The sequence below is a fragment of the Rhyacophila brunnea genome, unplaced genomic scaffold (genome assembly GCF_057557595.1).
Source record: "Rhyacophila brunnea isolate RB1 unplaced genomic scaffold, BYU_Rbru_1.0 scaffold_2, whole genome shotgun sequence".
Lineage (NCBI taxonomy): Eukaryota > Metazoa > Arthropoda > Insecta > Trichoptera > Rhyacophilidae > Rhyacophila > Rhyacophila brunnea.
Genome location: NW_028232859.1, coordinates 50,539,797 through 50,560,987, shown reverse-complemented (window position 1 = coordinate 50,560,987; position 21,191 = coordinate 50,539,797). Strand labels below are relative to the sequence as shown.

Here is a 21,191-nt window from a genome sequence, read left to right as displayed (position 1 = left end):
ATGACAGTTTTGTATTTGTAGGCAAGCCCAATCCATCTTTACATGGAGATATTATAATAAATAGTGGTAAAAATAATACAGAAAATGAAAGCCCACTTATGGAAAGTTCCAAGACGGTTAAAAAAGCAAGGGAAGCAGATATTATGTATGATGAATTTCCAGATGAAGAAGACTTTGATAATAATTATTACAGAAAAGATGAATACACGTCAAACGGTGCATACTATCCCAGTCTGCGAATAGTTGTTAATAAAGAAAAGGGCAAGAATAATACGCAGCCTGAAAAACAAATAACTACTTCGAAGCCTGATTTATCAAAGATAATCTCAAATGAAACAAAAAGTATTACCCACACCCGAGTCACAACTGAGAAAAGCTTAAATTTACATAAAACAACCGAGAGACCTAAAATTTTAAACAACCATGAGCAAAAGATTCCCAAGCGTATTGATGAAAACAAATTTATTAAACCAAATGTCAATGAAAGTGCTCACGATTCTAAGAAGACAAATTTTCCTAATGAATCTTATCCGGAGGAGAATCAGAATGTTGACTTTGATGTTAATGCAAATTCAAAATGTCCAACGGCCGGTGATATTGAGAGAGAACTAGGCAACGTCAATAATAACTACAATTTTGAGAGACCGATATGGCATTCATACACTTTTAATACAGGAGCATACAACAGAGAAGGTAAATTAAAATTTGTTAAATGACTTGCAGTATGACTATGATTATTATAACCTATAATAATATGTATTGTTTCTGCAGGTGCTTTTCTAATTGTACCTTTGTTCAAAATCACATTTTACTTGACTTAATGACTTAATTTCAGCATAATTCATTTACGGTTTGTTTCTAGAGTTAAGAATTGTGGAAGTTGTCGCAGAAAAATCATTCAGTTTGGATAAACAAATAGTGGAATGGGTGAGCGCTGGAGTTCATGCAGTAGGACTAGGACCACATGGGTTAACACTGCTCACATCTCACTCCAATGGTGTCCATATCGATAATCACGGTAAGAGAAATTACATATTTGTCGATAAAACTTAATAGTTCGTATTATTGGTTATAAATTATTTTTTCATGAGAGAAGGGCAGGCGGAAAGAAAAATCATGTCCATAAAAATCACAAATTGAGTTAATGATACCATCTTGTGGAAAATTTTGTAAGCTATTAGATGGCATACTTAGAAAAAAATAATAAAAATCATTGTTCAAGCCCTAACCTCAGAAAGAAAACATTGAAATTCAAAAGAAAGATCATTATCACAAACATTTGACAAAGAATATTTATATTTTATATATTTTTTTCCAAAACTATTTATTTAGCTAAAGTGAATTGTAATTAATATTAAACTGACATGTAAGAACTTTCAATTTTGAGTTTAATAAATAATATAACAAAGAAGGAATTAAGCTGTTTCAGCTTATCTCAAAACTGAATTAATGTGACAATGATCTTTCTTTCCCCCTACCCTTCATTAGTATTTTTACACTCATGCTGGGAAAGATAGTACATTGCAGTTGACAGGGATTTTCTCAGTTCTTATAGTTTTTATACTAAACTTGCAAAACAACATAATATGTTAGGACCAGTGGCGGCAGGTGATTTTTTGGATTGTAAGTTTTGAGGGTGCGCTGGAAACTTACTTTATTGAAAAATGAAGTCAATTCGGCATTGTTTTTTATTTGACAAAACGTTATTGACATTTGGGAAATTACCTGTATATTTTATATGTTTAATAAAACATGAGAGTTACTTAAATCTTTATTGGATTAGTTTTAAGTAACGATTGTATCTCTTATAGTAGATAAATTACCTCTTACTTTTAACGGAAGCTATCTTATTCTATATAAGTACATTAGGTATCTTTAGCAATTTGTACACTGTATGAATGCAAATGATTTCAGTGAGGATGACGTATATGTGTACATAGTGACTATATTTTCACCTATTGGCAATATGGGCACATCGGTTTATGGTTTGCATTACAATAAGTGAGCGATAATATTAAAAACCTATGAAGAAAAAATATGATTTACGATGTTGAACGATGTATGATGTTAGACCAGCCGCCGCCGGTTAGGACCCAATCGCAACAAGCGTCGAGACAATTGAATTGGTACCTGAATTGTTCCGTGTAATTGCTACTTAAGATTGACGATTTTTTATGGCGATCTGTGTGAGCCGTCGAATCTGTGAATTTACTAAGTAATAATAGGTAATGATAATATTATAATATTATAATATTATAATATACACTACTTTGCAGATTACAATGAACATGTGACGGCAATGGCCATTTTTGAGTGGTGGAATAAATTAGAAAGAGCCACAGAGACTTGCCTTTTGACTGTTCATGAAGCTACCATCAATTGGCACTATTTAAGAGGTTTGTGAACATATTATATCCATCATAAATTATTAAGCATAGTTTTACCAGATTCGTTTTCCACTGTCACGATATATTTTTATGAGCCTTGATCCCCCTTTACAGATGATAACCAACTGGAAAACCTGTGGTCGTGGAAAATGAATGATCCGATTATTCATTTGGACATTTTCATGACATACGATAAAAAGTGGAAACTGGCTGTCACGAGCGAGCATGGTGATAGTTATGAACGTTCTGTGTGTAAGTATTTATATCCAAAATCTTAATCGATATTATTCAATGACAACTATAACATGAGGCGTGACCTTGGTGCTAGTGTCGAGATGTAAGTATTGCCAGTGTATTGTGAGATATTAGTTCTTCAAGCCAACGCACCTTGTTATAGTTATCGGTCTCTAGTAGAAATGGTGTAGTGGGCCTGAAGTTAGGCGTGTGATCACAGTCAACTTTTTCATATAAATACTTCTCACACAATATCTACTGCATAGAATTTCAAATATAACAAATACAAAAAATAAAGCCCCGGTTTTATTTTAAAATTTATCGGCAATTAAAATATTATAGACACAATTTAGTAGAAAGTATATAGATACTACTATAGATATACTCACTAGTTTTTTCATCACTGTAGAAAGACCATAATGAAATTTTAGCTACACTAAAGAAAATAATATGGTAAGATGAACATTATTGGACTTTATGATGATATAATGAAATATTGGATACCTTTTTAGCTATCTACGGGATGGATTTATGGGAAAATTGGTGGTTTGAGCAAAAACTCTCCGGACACGGCAAACCGACGATTATTAATAGTGGAAAATTTATAGCAGTTCCAATGAGCGACTCAGAGACAGTATCTGTCTATAAATACAACCGGGAAGACAAAAAATATGAATGCTTCAAGGTAAGATCAAATTGATATAGTACATAATAAAATATATAGGTATACTAATTAGTATTTGTTGTAAATAAATTGTAAAATTGGTAATTTTATCATTCCTCAGAATTTTACCAGTCCAGAAGTAGTTTCAATATCAGCCTTCACGGCAGGTTCAAATAGCTTTTTAGCTATCGGTGGAGAGAAATCAGCCATTTATCAGATTATCGGAGACAAATTTATCGAAAAAACATTACAGAACTATCGCTTGGATCACGTAGAACTATGGTTGCCAATTTCATTGGGATATTTCAGGTTTGTTACATATTTTTCATTATGTAATTAAATTATAATTTTTAATTAAAAGGTACAAATACACACAAAATATTTTAAGATTATTGGGATATTTCAGGTTTGTTACATATTTTTCATTATGTAATTAAATTATAATTTTTAATTAAAAGGTACAAATACACACAAAATATTTTAAGATTATTTTTTATTGAAAATACATCATTTTGAAAAAACTCATTATGAAAATTCTCTCTCTCTCTCTGCTCTTATCCAATAGGTACTGACCCATCTGTCATACATGCAAATAATTGTAATAACTATGCTATCTTAGATAATCCAAAATCGTCAAGAAATGATATTACTAACATGATTATAAATGTGGGCGAAAGGATGAGGGATAAGTCTTAAAAATTGAAAAATGAGTTAAAAATGGCCGATGAACTATAGTACACATATGCACAAATGAGAAAAAGGATAAGTCAAATAAATACCACTGAATTACTAAATTTCATACAGAAACATTGAAGTTCCCATAAAAATGGTCTAAAAATTAATCTTCTTTTGGCTGTCCCGAAAAGTAGCGATTTAAGACTTAACGCCTTCTTCCTTTTGCACACAGATATAGCTGGCATCAGGACTAATCTAATATGTTTATAGACTTCAGTGCAGTGACGGAAATTCATTTCCCATATTCCTGAAATCTAATCAATCCCATTATTTTTACAGAAATGATGCGATAGTCCTATTCCAACACAAGCTGGACCACCACAGTCACTCCAGCAGCATCCTGGAGGCTCTGCAATGGAATGGAGAAATGTTCACACTTCTGGAACATTCGCCGTGCAAGTCTCACGAGGAAGAGATGTTCGGCTTCACCTGCATCCTCGATGCGGAGGGCGAAAAGGGCCTCAAAGGAGCCGCAGTCTTCCGAACGGTCAATGGCGAGGTCAGCGTTATAACAGCCAGCGAAGAGTATACTCCGATTATGTTTGAAATCAAGACTGAGGTAATTCCGGTGCCCGATCCTGTCGATCTAGAAGTGGAGAATATTCTTTCCGTGCAAAGATCACTGCAAGAGAGATTTGTCGCTCAGCAAAGTGTCATCGATGAAGCCGAGAAAATCATTCGACAAGCTGTTCATCATGATGAAGATTCTGTAACGGCAGGTGAATTGTCAAAATATTATGATTATAACTAGATTTTAGGATTATCAGTTTACCAACATTATCCAAAGCCAAGTTATCAAAAATTCACATAAGGTGACGGCTAGTTCTTCTCTGAAATGCCAAAATTTCTTAAAAGACGGCTAAAATTAAATTTATTAGAACAACTTGAAACTATTTATAGATAGCTGAAAAGGTTTGAAATTCGAGATAAAACTTCTCAAAAATAATCGCCTTTGCAAAAATTCCAATGAGATAGCAGGCGTGGAGTGGTGGGTGAGGTGTGTCAGTCTTCGCTACTGACAAAGTTTAGTGTGCACTATTTATGGCAGATCTTAACAGTCTACCTCCACCCTTCGCCACTGGTTTGTGTAGAGGAGCATCTGCTTAGACCAAAAGTGTTGTCTATCTCATTGATTTAAAAAATTCAAATCAAAACAGCCTATTTGTTCATTCTGTATATCTGTCTTCAGTTTCTTTTTATTTCTGCGGACAATCGCTAATTATTATTATAAACTATTATATTTCTATTTTATTAGTATATTAGCAGATTGTCTCCATTAAATATTTTGTTCACAGACAACTGGCGAATAAAAGAATTACACGCCCCGGCAATTCACATAGACGGAAACTTGAGAGACTTCCTTGCAGAGAATAGTTACATTAATTTAGGCGGACAGGATTTCAAAAATGTCGATCTGGACATTGATATATCACAGCTGTTTGCGCAAATTAACAACAATCACAACCGAATGAAGACCATCATCCACAAACTCAAAAACGCAGTAATGAAAAACGAAGACCTGTCAGAATCAATGGAGAATTTAGTCATTAAAGGAGGAATATCTGTCAGAGGAAAAGTGCAAATTCAAAACGCCGAAATTGAAACTTTAAATGGTATAAATGTGGACCACACCCTTAAAGATTCTGTCAAAATATCCAACGATAAGAAACTTGTTATAAAAGGAAGAAAGATTTTGAATAATTTAAAAACTGAAAATGTGGACGTTTCTAATATCAACGGAATAGAAATATTGGGTCCGACCGCTCACAAATTTAAGCCTATCATAATTGAAGGTGATTTAATTTTGCCAAACCGTTTGAATGTAATTAAAGATATTCACGTCGGTGAATACGGTACATTTAATAACATAAATCTGAAGGAAGATATTTATACATCAAATAATAAAATAAAACGTGATATCTCTTATGACAAACCGCTAATTTTTGACAGTATTAAAGTTTTAAATACTCTGATAGCTGAAGACAGCGTAAATGGCTATGATTTTACAGCAAAGGGGCTGAAGAAGACCATCGATGAAAATCCAAATAATGAGTACTATTCTGAAATCGAATCTCAAGATGAAATGAATTTGCAATCACTGTCTGTCGGGAAAGGACTCTATTTCAAAACAATTAATGGACGACCCTGGTCTGATTATATTGATAGGATTGTATTAAAAAATGAAAACATTGCGCTTGATAAATTACGTGTTACCAGAGTAAGTTGAACATTGTCTTTTGATTTTATTTTTAATCTAATTAATTTGAGTTTTTACTGTTCCATTTGAATCATTTCAAATAAAACAGGTGATGTCAGGTGGTAACCGAATAAATATATTAATGACGTCCTTATACACATGATTAAGGTGAATATTCCACTTAACAGAGGTACCTAGCGGAAAAATACAAAGCATGCATCTATAATAAATAGACTGCGGCAAGTTTAACGTGAAGCGTGGCCGTTTCGAGAACTACAATACCTACTGACAATCCTTTCACAATAATATATCGCAGCGCCACGACGGCGGCCATGACACTTCAACTTATAATTTTCGTACTCTAAATAGGTACATTAGAGAAAAAATATTTAAAGTCGAAGATAAACTCACAACTGAAAAATTATTAAAGGATCTAATCTCATTATCACATATTATTTTGGGGTCACATTATAAATTATTATAAAAATTATTATAAAAATTTGGTTTATTAAGTTTTTTCTAATGTGCAGAGAAGTTTTTAACTAATTCATAGTTTAAATGTTTTTTAAATATATTTAAGGGGCCACATGCTCAACGAAGGTCAAAATGGAGATTTTATGGTATTTTCAAAGCATTAGCCTGAACATTCCTTTAACATTGTAGATAATCTATTTATATAATTTTGAAGCCTTATTATTATTATTATTATTTTAAGCATTTGATGACTGCATAAATTATTTTTATTGCATAAAATAGTATTCTTTTAAACCTCTCGATCTAATGTTTTAGAATATAGTCATATTTCAGTACATCCATGTGCAGTGGTGTTAAGTTTCTTTAGATTTATTAATTTTGAAACACATTTATAAAACCATTAGTAGAATTTATGTCGACATTATTATAGTGAAATATTTACGATAAAAAATTATATTTATAATCTTTGTGATCCCAAATTTAACTAGAATTAGGCATTTTATTATTCAAAAAATGGGCACGATTACCACATTTGAAGATAATTCTAAAGAGACTGATTTGACCATTCAATTGTGAAAGACATTCTACGAATAATTATTGTTTTATAATAATTATTGACCTAAGAATAAGGTAGTATTTTTTTGAAATAAGTCATTTCTATTGGCATTTCCCAGTGATTAGGCTACAACATATGGCCGTAGCCATAAATTGACAAACTATAACTGATGTAGGGAGTAAGATCATGTTAACGCTTGTGTTTGAACATGTACTGAACCGAAAAAGAAATTTTTGTTATTTGAAATCAAATTGTTATCATCTGAGAGCAAAATGGTGGCAAATATTAAAAATAGCAACATAGAAATATTATTCTTAAAAGGGTTTGATCCCACCTCCACACCAACCAACTATAGATTCTTTCAACAATTTATTATGCAAAATATAAGACATATTTTCATTGACCCATTCTTTTGGCATCAAATTTGATTATAATTTGCAGTCAGTGACAGCAGACAACGGTCTCAGTATGGAAACACTCAACAATATCGTATTCCCGAGGGACTACATGATGCTGAACGAAAGCTCTCCGGTTAGGATTTCAGCTGCCAAGACTTTCACCGCTGACTTGGAAGCTGTCGCAGTGGACTGCGAACAAACTGTCAGTGGCATCGATCCGGACACAATCGTCACTTTGAGCTCGCCACAGAACCTCGGAAACTTCACCTTTTTAGATTTGACAGTTACAGAAACAATGAATGTAGGCATACGCAATCTAATTTTTCAGTTTATATTCAAAAATAAATACTGTATTTAAAAATCAACTAACCAATATGGTCGTTATGCTTGGAATGTGCACTTTTTTTTCAAGACAGTGAATCCTCTCATCACAGCACTAAAGAAATGATATTGACATTATAATATCACTTTTTTTTCAGGTAAACGGCGACATTACTGGAAAAGACCTGGATGACTTTCTTTCAAACCCGACATTAACTGAAACTAACAGCATCAATTCTAATGTCATATTTAGATCGCTCCAAGTCAATGGAAATGTCAACGTTCAAAATAGAGTAAACGGATCAGACTGGGACACCATAGTAGGCGATATTATCCTGAAGACAAACGAGCCCCTTACCATAGAATCTTTGAAAACATTTAACGGACACATATCTGTGGAAAAAGGCCTCAACGTACAATCAGGATTTATTAATAACAGAAGGTTGATGGAGTTTTTAACGGCGGATACCGATCAAATCATTGACAGTGATGTTTTGAATGGAAATTTGCGATTTGAGGCTCTCAAAGTTGGGGGTACATTCGATGGAGTTAACATTAAAGAGCTCGAAGAAAATATCGTCAGGCTTTCGGCCGATCAAACTGTCATGGCCGACTTGACATTTGAAAATGCTAATAATTTAAATATCCAAGATGAAACGAATTCTACGGATAGATCTTTGTTTAATGTCGACGCAAACAGTTTAAGAGTAATGGACACTTGTAATGAATGGAAGGTACCGTCGGATGCTGTTCATATTAATGATGACAATATTGTACTCAATTCTCCGGAGTTCCATAAAGTTCATATCGATCATCTGATCGTTGAAGGAAATCTACACACGACAAAACATATCTCCGGTGTAGATTTAAATGAGTTTAATACTGTCAGATTGAGCAAATCTCAAGACAGAACGATCACTGCACCATATACCATTTCAACCGGCAAAATGAATAATTTAGATTTTAATTACTTCAATAATATGCACAAGGATCAGATTAATAATTTCATACAACAGGTGGACAATGTAAAAGAAGAAATAAAGGCGGGAAATGTCAATATTGGAACGCTTCATGTGAGTGACAAGCTCGATGTCGCTAAAATAAACGGAATTGATATTCGACAAATGGCGGAAGACGCCGTATGGCTTAAAGAAGAAAATAATATAACAAGAAAGATTAAGTTCATTGATAGAGTCTATGCAAAACATCTTGAATTGAATGGAAATGCCTTTCATAAAAATTTTGAAAATTACATGTACGATATCGTCCAGAAAGGTGAAGATAACGTCATCTTAACCGGGAAGAAAACATACCTCAAAGGTCTCGAAGTTTCAGAAAATATTACTACCGAAACTGTCAATGATATTAAAACATCCAATTTGATGACTGTTTACGGTGACCAGGTAATAGAAGGAGATGTTCACATTGATGGTAACATGATTATTACTGAAAACGTTGACATCAACACCATTAATAACATATCCATGAAAGACATTTCAAGAACATTCAAATATTTAGGAAACGATGAATATTATTTCAATGGAAGTTTTTATTTCGAAGACAATTATTGTCAGATTGATAATCTTATTGTGTACGGTTTAATCAACGACGCATACAATCCTGAATTAATTATAAACTCAGCAGTTGACGTATACAAAAACAATCATTTTAAAAATCACATAATATTTAAAAAGCCTGTCACAGTTAAAAAAAATCTCGACATTGCAGAAACATATAACGGTGTTCATTTGAAATCACTAGAAGATAATATAGTTTACGTTAATGAAAAAGCAATCATCAACAGTTCGGTCATTTTCAAGTCACCGCTAACTGTCGAAGGGGTGTTGAAGATTCACGGAAACCTCAATTGTGAAAACATTCAGAATTGTAACATGGAGGAATGGAAAAACAATGTGGTGTATTTAAATGAGAGGCAACATATACAAGGTAATTAAAAAAAAATATTAACAATTTAATTATTATTTCCAAAAGTTTTTTTTTACTATTTTAATTAATTCATTACAATATAATCATTGTAACATTATTATAGGTGTGAAACATTTCAAGAATTTAAAAATCCAGGGAGATATCAATGTCAAGTACATAAATGATGTGGCAATGAGTGACATAATTCCTCTAAACTGCGATGAAACTGTGGGGAAACTTTTGAATATCGATAAAGTAGAGGTCGGAAATGATATACATGTAGATGGACTTGTAAATTCAATGAAACTCGATGAAGAATTCAACAACTGTTTGATGGTAAGGATTTTTGATTCGATATTGATTTTAATAGGTATCTATGATCACGGCATGGCCAAGGGGTTACGCATTAGACATGGGATTGAACATGGTAAAAAAAAATGATTCACGATTACTAAATTCACATAAAATTTAATATCCAATCAACACCTATCAAGTACCCTCAATCGATAGTGTTAATTTTATTGTATCAGTTGATATGTGTATTATTATACTATGTAAGTATCACATTGTCCCCTTAGGGGTCGTGCATATATGAAATCACACCCTAATCAGGTAACTCATATAATGTGATGAAGGTGGTAGGAAGAAGTATACTCATTTTGTTCTGACAATAAAATGTCTCATGAGAACCAATACTGAAATTAATAATTTTCTACAAATTTCCATATGAAATCCTTACCTACACCCTATCACGAGGTAAGCATGTTATTTTAAGCCTTTGCTCCACAACGAGTGTGTATTCAAAAAGCTTAGTATTATTAACCGGTTATATGCCGAGAGATTTTAGTATGGCCACGCACAGAGGGCCGCAATTTTTTTTGAAAAAATAAAACCTAATAAATATATATTTTTTTGGCAATAAATTGATAGTAGGTACCTATATCATATTATTTTTTTTTCGACCATGTCCAATCCTAATAAGATCATATTATGGGCCTCCACAGAGTGGAGGTTTATATTAACAGATTTTTGTTTTTACGAGAAATGGATGTCAGCCACTCGCTCAACTTATTAGGTCCATACTCTGACTCATACACAAATTGAAAAACAATCTGTACTTGCCAGACCCAAGATTCGAACCTGGGACCCACGACACTATAGACCAGCGATACTCAACCTACGGCCCGCGGGCCGCATGCGGCCCTTTAAGCTTTTATGTGTGGCCCGACACATTTATTATCAGGAATTTCGTATATCTTGAGATTCGTTCCGTCTTTGACGCACAGATCTGGTATAAGAGTGTTGCTATTGCACACGATTAATTTAAAAAACACGCATAATTTTTAAAATCTCAAAAATGTTTTGTAAAAAAGGGGGGGTTTCATGATTTTTTTCGTCACATCAGTAGTGATGCGGCCCGCGATACTTTACAAATATATGTATTTGGCCCGAAGAAAAAAAAGGTTGAGTATCATTGCTATAGACTGACGCTTATGCCGCATTATGTATATTATATACTCATCATTACTGACAACATAATGTTTCAGATTGATGGAGACCAGACTATAGAATCTCCAATACATTTTCACTCCAAAGTGTATGTTACGAATGATGCTCACATACACACAGTGAATTCAAAACCGTTTGATAATATTGTCACATTGGATTCAGATCAAAACCTATATGGCAGCTATGATTTTGAGGGAGAAACATATTTCAACGGTGACCTCAACGTGTCTGGAACGATTTCCGATATACACTTCGATTTATGGATGAAGAATGCAGTGTTTACCAACGATTACGGAAGCAGTGATATAAAAGGAAATTGGAATATCCACGGTGATCTACATATGAAAAAAAATATCCAAGGAAAGGGCATAATAAACGGAATAGGCGTTCACGAAATCGATAAGTTTTTGGAACACAATAACTTGGAGGGTAAACAAAGCGAACTAGATTTAATAGCGCAGTACAAAAAGCTTTGTCGTGAACTCAATGACATCTCCGAGCTGTCCAACGAACAAGTATACTTATTTAAACACTTAGAAGAGATTCAGACAATATCGAGCATGCAAGACATAACCACGCATCAGTTTTCACACGCCGGTTTAAATTTTATTCTGATGAGTAAAAATGGATTCTGCAAAAGCGACATTTGGAAGTGGAATACGGAAACAGGTGTTTTCGAAAACATCATGAAAACAGACACAGGTTGCGTGAATAAATGGTATACTACCAAACAAGGGCAATACACTTATCTTATAAGTCTTAGCAGTTTCGATTGTAATTGTAAATTCGGAGGAGTCGACCTTTGGAGCTTTGATGGAATCAAATTACAGGTATGATAAAATAACTATTAATTTGAACATACATTTTGAAAACACTTCTGAGAAAATATATTATTACCATTAGATGCTTGACTGCGACAAATTTTAACTAATGGCTCTTAATACTCTCTGAAGCGCTTTCCAAATTGAGCTACTATTAGTGATCGGCTTTTGTATTTTAAATCAAAGTAGGTATTACTTTAATAACTAACTGACATCACTCCAAGATTTTTTGTTGTACCTTAACCTTACTTGAACCTGCTAATAATTTTTGATTAACTATTTTTTTTATTCAACGAATAATTCACAAGATTTAAGAATGTAACATTCTAATTATTGAACATAATTTTGAAAACACTTCTAAGAAAATATATTATAACCAATAGTAAAAATCTTTTTGAAAAAAAAAAACGTTGTATATAAAAAGTTCTTTTTATCTTGCAATTATTATTTTTAAATTGCAGCACATCAACAACTTATCTCCGGCCGATTACATTTTGACACCGATAGGGGAACAAGGCACTTATTATAGCATTGAAAATAACATGATACACAAATACGAATTGCTCAAAAAGCACAGCTTGACTGAAACAGTGGAGCGGGGAGTTTGGCCAGTTCAAGGAGACGTGTTCGCCATTTTGCCATTCAAATCAGCCAATGGGATTATTCTCACAAATGGACACAAGCTGACAGAACTGCCACAGTATAATGGAATGGTGACCGGAAAAAACAACCAGATTAAGCTGACCACTGTCAACAACGACCACTTTGTGTTGGCCGATGAGATAATAAATTTCAAAGTCGGTAGCAACAAACGACTCACCGCATTTGTTTGGTCTAAAGAGACATTTGATAATTCAACCGAAGGAGCTATTACGGTAATAACTAATGATGTTTTATAAATATAAGATCTACTAAGAACTAAACTATTCTACACAACAATGTAAAAGTCATATAATGTTTACCATTTTAAAGAGCAGTATAATAATTAAAATTCATAACATGCATCTTTTATAAATCCAATAAATGTCTACTGTATCTTTTGTGCGATATGTATATGTTACGCCGTATATGCGAAATTGACTATCACATGAAATGGGCTAAATTTTGGCTAATTAATGTAATAGTCAAGCCCGTTGCCTTATTCATGAATTAGGTAAATTATCTGCTGAGTGCGTGAATTCGCCAGAGTATGGAATTCTTAAACTGTCAACATGACAGTAGAAAAAGTAAATTTAATACGGATGGTTTTATTAGTTATAATTGGACATAATATAATATTATTATTATAGGTTAGGTTAGGTTAGGTTTTTTCATTCTGAATTCAACTGAATGTCCATTTTGAGGTTAGCTAACAAGTGTCAACAAACTATCAAATCATACTATCAGAAACATACAATCGACCATTGCACGATTGACACCCAAGCACGAATCTAATCACAAAAATACCTTTTAATAAAATTGTTCCGTTATCATACGAGGATGGGTCAATAAGTCCTTAGAAAAGCCGACAGGTGGCGCGACTAGTACTGTAAGCGGTTTGTTTTCATGCAGCGGCACTACCGATTCAGTATGCTGCGAAGTTTCAATCAGATTGGTCGGGTTGTTGTGTGTTTCTCGTACATTTAAAAAAAAAATTTGCTTGTGGAAAATGGAAAAATGGAAAATGGAGAAAATTGAGTTTAGAGCTGTTATTAAACATTTTAATATAAAAGGGTTAACAGCAAAGGAAATAAAAAATGAGTTGGATTTAGTTCACGGCATATCTGCTCCTTCACTTGCAACTATTTATAACTGGTTAAATGAATTTAAACGTGGTCGTACATCAACAAAGGATGAACCACGCTCAGGACGTCCTGTAGAGGTGACTACACCAGAAATGATCAATAAAATCCACGATATGGTGTTAAGTGACCGAAGATTAAAGTTGAGTGAGATAATTGAGGTTACAGGGATCTCAAAAGGTAGCGTCATTTCTATTTTACATGACAAATTGGGCATGAAAAATATTTCTGCAAGATGGGTGCCGCGTTTGCTCACAGTCGACAATAAACGCAATAGGGTGGTGGCCTCTAAAGCCCTGTTGTCGCTCATGCAACGCAATCCGGATGAATTTTTTTGTCGCTTTGTGACGGTAGATGAAACATGGATACACCACTATACTCCCGAGACGAAAGAACAGTCAAAGCAGTGGATTGCGAAGACAAACCATGTCCAAAGAAGGCGAAAACCGTAAAATCAGCTGGTAATGTTATGGCTACTGTATTTTGGGATGCACGTGAAATTATTTTCGTTGACTATTTGGAAAAAGGAAAAACAATAACAGGGGATTATTATGCATCTTTATTGGACCAGCTAAAAAACGAAATTGAAGAAAAACGGCCTCATTTAAACAGGAAAAAAATCCTCTTTCATCAGGACAATGCCCGTGTTCACACATCTTTACGATCAATGGCTAAAATTGAAGAATTGAAGTTCGAATTGGTCGACCACCCACCGTATTCGCCAGATTTAGCCCCCAGTGACTTTTTCCTTTTCCCAAACTTAAAAAAATGGCTAAGTGGACAACGTTTTTTTTCAAATGAAGAAGTCATCGATCGGACAAATGCTTATTTTGAGGACCTTCCGAAAACTTATTTTTCTGACGGTTTAAAAAAAATTGAGAAACGTCTAACCAAGGGTATTGAGCTCCAAGGAGATTATGTTGAGAAATAAAAAAAAAATACAAAAATAAAAACTGTTTTAATGCTTTTTTCTAAGGAATTATTGACCCACCCTCGTATCATAGTTCTAGATTTTTTTTGGGCATAATAAATGGATATGAACGTCATTGCAGTTATTGATTGGTATATTTTTATATAATCAATGACATTTGACACATTTGGTTAGTTCGATTAGTTGCAAAAAACACCACCGGAGCGCAACCATCTATTTTGACCAATGCATGAGCACTTGACACATTTGGTTTAATTGCAAAAAACACCACCGTAGCGCTACTATCTAATTTGCCCAATGCATGAACTAGGCAGAAAAATTACTGCCGAATTCACGCACTCGACAGATATTTTGTCTAATTCATGAATAAGGCAAAGGGCTTGCATTTTACATGATTTAGGCAAAATTTTGCCCATTTCATGTAATAGTCCATTTCGCACATTCGGCGTAACATATACATACCACTATTAATTACTACAATACAGATTATAATTATGGCATATCGTATTTGCGTTGGAAATACTGGTTTTAATAATAATAAAATTATTCAGTAATCGGTTACCATCTCAATATCAATTGAAATGGATACAAATATTTATTGTATTTTTCAATAATCTAAAAAAATATATAATATATTTTTTTAACACTACAACAGACCAAGAGCCTCAATAACAGTAGTGTATTTTAGACCACTGTCATCATAATCGTACCGCTTCAGACATCAATTTTACCGTCATACGCTATTTTTGACAAACAAAATTAGGAATATAAATATTTGAATATGCGGAATAATCGAAAGTGGAAAAAATAATTGGAATATGTCAATTGTTTGAAAGTGGTCATACTTTAGCTACGCTCCTGTCAACGTGTTGTCCTATATAATATAATAGTAGCCAACAGCTGCATATCGCATATGACACAGTGGCGTCTTTAGACATACATACATATACAACTTTACCATATAGAATAAATTTGATTTTCAATTTTAAACACGCGGGTATATGTCACTACATTGTGTTTGACTCGCCTGGCCTGATGTTTGAATTTTGAGGTGAATGGTAAATAATTTCAAGTGACTAAAGTTGCTTTATAAGTTGGTTGTAAATACTTTTTTCGATGAGTGGGCATGGGTGTTTTGAAACATCTGTAGTTTTATACTATTTTAGCCATAAAAATAAACTATATGTCACGAGATTAGCAATACTAATAACGCATGTACACGTGCATGGATTTACTGGCACCAATAGTGTGTATTTTAAACCATCGCAATAATAACTGTTTGCACGTAAAAGTGCTGACTGTCTCTCCAATCTCATTCTTCAAGTGTAAGCGAGATGCGATGTTGTCATTGTATGATGTTATTTGACAGGTTCAGACAAGTTAATAAATAATTTGATAAACGTCAAAATGTTCTATGCGGTGTAGTTTGTATTTCTTCTGGCAGGTTCGCCACTATCGTTTCACTGCGCATTCTCACTGCCATGCAAGTGCCAATTCTTGTGTGTAAATTCAGAAGCTTCTAAAAATTCTTGATCCATGCATGCAATCTTGCAACTTGCACGATAATACGTGTTTACACAATATGCATTTCCTTGTTATGGCCGCAATAATACATACTGTCAGCAGTAAATCCATGCACGTGCAAACGGGGTATAAATTTAAATAAACTGATCTAAATCACATTCAATAGACTTCAACCCCAGAGTGATAACACATTGGGATGCCATTTTATTTAATGCATTGATGTATTTTAAATGTCTTCTAAAAATTTGATTTAAATATACATAGCAGCAGAATTATAATATATAATATTAATTTAGTGATCAAATTTTGCTGATTTTTATCAAGTATCGCCAGTATTTGGCGTATGTACCTACTTATTTTGCATAATTTTGCACATCGGGTTGAGAACAAATTTATTCATATGAACGCAAAAAGATAAAATATAATTACATATTTTATATTGTGAAATTTCAGATCTATGAAGATTTCTTGGAGGACAGAGTATTCCAAAAAATACCTTGCTACAAGCCGACATCTCTGACGGTTGTACAACTCAACAATTACCAAACCTTGATTGCGTTCATCGAGAACTCAGAGTCAATCAAAATATACACATATCAAGGGTACCAGGGTTTTAAATATCTCTACTCGTTGACCATACCGGCCAAAAGCATGGAGGTGGTGACCCTCAGCATGAACAAGTTCCTGGACAAAATACACTGCCTCCTGGTGACCACCGATGAAGCGGTACATGTCATACAAATATTTATGCATGGGGATCGAAAGAAAATTCACCATGTACCTTGTTACTTATAAAAGATTTATTAATATAATTATTTATTTGTGTTTTATTGATGTGTAGAATTATTTTAATGAATTTTATTATTGTGCTGCAATACTGGAATTGTATAGCCAAAATAATTTTAATACAATTTATTTTTAGTGGGTACAAACCTACTTACATAACTATGTAAATTTTTATAATTATTATAAAACCATTATTTTTTATTACGCCAAGTGTTAATAATTTATGTAATTCATTGAAAATATAACTACATACTTAACTGTTATGGATAAAATTATGTTTAAAAGCATTTTGAACTTAATACCTAAATATCATATTTTTATTTTAAATTAAAATATAATAAAGCAAGATCAAAAATGAGTTGAATTTTTAAATATATGAATTATTTACAGAGCACTGTTTTATAATTTTTATCATCTCACCTGTATTCGATAAAAGAAAATTTCTGTGAATGAAATTTTCAATGCCGATATCTTTATAATATGTTTTAAGATTGGACCGGTTTTTTCCTGTCTTCTCTGAAATGTGTTTATTCCATGCAAGGTTAAAACGAATTGATACACAATAAACTCTTTATTTATTTAAAATCTGATAAATAGTATTCTAATGAAACTATTTGTGTCATTAAAATTTTCCGAATCGCTTTACTTTTTAAAATAAATGTCAAATAGACGGTCCTGTTTTCGAAATTGGCCAAAACGACTGTCACGCCACATTGGCTATAGATCATGGGTGGCCAACCCGCGGCCCGCTGGGTGTCAACTTGTGGCCCACGGAGCAGTGAGAAAATAAAAATAATATCAAATGCTGCTGCTAGATTTGGGATGAATGATTGGGAAACATGGAGGTTTAGTAAAATTGATTGAAAATGAGGCCTGCAAAGTTGATAATACATCGATGCTAAATTTTCATTGCATTATTCATCATGAGAATTTATATTCCAAGTCCCTTAAAATGGACCAGTCATGAAGGTGGTGATCAAAATAGTGAACTTCATTAAGTCGAAGGGGGTTGAATCACCGTCAGTTCCAAGAATTTCTCAAGTCATTGGATTCAGAGTATAATGACGTTACATTTTATGCAGAAGTAAGATGGCTGAGCCGCGTCAAAATGTTGAAAAGACTGTTTGATTTGAAGCAAGAAATACAATCATACTTCGCAAGCAAGCCTAAAAGTATCCTTACACGTGTGAACAGCTTTTTAGTCGGATGAAGCATATCAAATCCCGAGTGAGAACACGAATCACTGATGTGTATTTGGAAAACTGTTTGCGTGTAGGAACAACCTCACTCAATATCGAAATTGATGCACTTAGTTCTGCCAAACAAAATCAAACTTCTCGCTAAAATTTATTATTTTGTTTATTTTTTATTATTTAAAAAGTCTAATCTAATAAATATGTTTGATTCTCATTTTTGTTTTATTTTATTAATTATTATATACCATTTATTCGATTGCGATGAAAATTTGGTGAGTTGTTGTGCGCACGCCCGCGAAGGTTTCTGAATTAGTACAAACATCTTCTTCTTCTTCATTCTATCTTTTTTTATTTGTATGGTTCTTATACCATTCATCCAATTGCGATGAAACTTTCATCAGTTGTTGTGCGCACATCCGCGAAGGTTTCTAAATTAGTGGAAGCATCTTCTGCTTCTTCATTCTATCTTTTTTTATTCGTATGGTTCCTATACCATTCATCCGATTGCGATGAAACTTTCGTCAGTTATTGTGCGCATACCCGCGAAGATTTCTGAATTACTACACCATCTTCTTTTTCTATTCTATCTGCATCTATTCGTATGCGTTCCTATGCCATTCATCCGATTGCAATGAAACTTTCCTCAATTGCTGTGCGCACACCTGCGAAGATTTCTGAATTAGTACAACCATCTTCTTCTTCTATTCTATCATCTTCTATTCGTATGCATTCCTATACCATTCATCCGATTGCAATAAAACTTTGGTGAGTTGTTGTGAGCACGCCCACGAAGGTTTCTGAATTAGTGCAACCATCTTCTTCTATTCGTATACGTTCCAATACCAGCAAAAGTTCTTGAGATGATCATGCACAGCATGGTTTCTCCAAGGATTGAGTCATTTATAATGAATGAACAGCATGGATTTAGAACAGGCCGAATGGTATTTACTGATTATGTGTCATCAGCACTAGATAGAGGCAGCCAGGTTGATTGTTCTTACAATGATTTCTTGAAATCATTTGAGTCGATCATGATATTCTAATGGAAAAATTGTAACTAATTGGATTGTCTGATCGATTTCTCAGGTTATTCGGGAGTTATTTTAAGAATCGTCAACAATACGTATCGTACGGCCTTTATCAGTCACAGACATTTGACTTAAACATTTTCTGGTGTGCCTCAGGGCTCAAACTTGGGGTCATTGCTGTTCACGATTTTTATAAATGACATAGCATTGGTAATTAAAAATGCTATGTTTATGTTGTTTGCTGATGACTTGAAACTCTTCATGGAAGTTGTCACTTTGGACGATTGTCGTCAACTCCAACTTGATATAGATAATTTATTAGATTGGGGCAGGCGTAACAAACTGGACTTCAGTATTGATAAATGCAATGTTTTATCGTTTACTAAAGCCTCACGAGTATTGTTTTTTCCAGTCTTCGATGCATGGCAGAGTTCTCTCGTGAATATCATCTGTAAGGGATCTTAGCATTACGTTTGACAATAAACTGACATTTAGTGGTCATATAGATACCATTTGTAAAAAGGCGCTAAAAATGTTGGGCTTCGTCTTGCGTACTTCCCGGGTCTTTTCGGATGTTACGGTACTAAAAGTTCTCTATAACTCTACTATAGTTAGAAGCAGACTTAAGAGTGGGTCTATCGTTCGGGCCCCGCATCAGTTAAAGTACGGCCTTATGGTGAAGAGAGTCCAAAAGAAATTTTTGAGACTCCTTTACTTTCGGCTGAATAGATATTATCCGTGGCTCTATCCGACTGACTTTCTCTTAGGTATGCTTACATACTGTAGCTTAAAATTTAGAAGGGATCTTTATTTAGCTACATATTTTTTCCGACTTATACGCGGCGTAAATGTGAACTCTGCCATTCTTGGTGGTGGTTTAGGAATCGAGGGCATCCGTTGTTTGTTCTCCCAAGGTGCAGAACTAACCTGCCATTAGTGATGCCAATTGGGAGAGAAATAACCATGTTTAATGAAATCGCTTCAAATATTGATATCGTCGGTCCCTATTAAAAAAGTCGGATCTGCAAAATGCTATTTTTCAGTACGAGCAATTAAAGATGTTTCATCAAATATCCTTTGTGACCTATTGCTTGCCATAATGAATAAAAATACGGGTTATAGAAACTTTTCTAAACTTTTATAAAAACATCCGTCTGTCCGGTGAACATAGCAGCAACTGTCAGATCCAACGCATCTTGCTCACCCACGCCCAGCCAACAATGTCGGTTGGTAAGAACCGACATTATTATTCGGACACTCTCGGTAGATCCGTCATTTTTAACTTGAATATCTCGAAATTTTTCAAACAAACAAAAAAAACTGTGATTGTGGTATAAATGTTTAAAGTGTTTAAATAACTTTTACATAATAATCCGAAAATGTCAAAATTTCAGATCCGACTTTTTTAATAGGGACCGACGATATATTCCATTTACGTGAGGTGAATTTAGGTGGACGTTGTTTTATAAGTTTTTAAGATAGGGTCCATCAATAGTTCACTCTGTGTGTTTCCATCTACTTTTACTTTTATTTTTGTTGTTTTTATTTTATTTCTTATTTTATTACTTATTGTATTACTCACATTTCTCTGTATCTTTATTTAAAAAATTGTTAACACTTATTTTATGTCATGTCGTGAACGCTTTGAATTAATAATTTGTTATGTTCATTATATGTAAAATAAATAAATTTGATTTGATTTGATAATTTTATAATCTAATAA

General features: G+C 33.6%; 1 protein-coding gene across 1 annotated transcript; it reads left to right on the top strand.

Annotated features, from left to right (window-relative positions):
* The first annotated feature begins 2,299 nt into the window (after nucleotides 1-2,299).
* fs(1)N (female sterile (1) Nasrat) lies at nucleotides 2,300-18,332 on the top strand. Its single transcript, XM_085947323.1, has 13 exons — nucleotides 2,300-2,396; nucleotides 3,134-3,306; nucleotides 3,407-3,594; nucleotides 4,300-4,739; nucleotides 5,316-5,813; nucleotides 6,030-6,190; nucleotides 7,689-7,946; nucleotides 8,125-9,369; nucleotides 10,049-10,228; nucleotides 11,440-11,916; nucleotides 12,684-13,097; nucleotides 16,912-17,184; nucleotides 18,327-18,332. The coding sequence occupies exons 1-13, from the start codon at nucleotides 2,300-2,302 to the stop codon at nucleotides 18,330-18,332; spliced, it is 4,410 nt and encodes a 1,469-aa protein (XP_085803449.1).
* The last annotated feature ends 2,859 nt before the right edge of the window (nucleotides 18,333-21,191 follow it).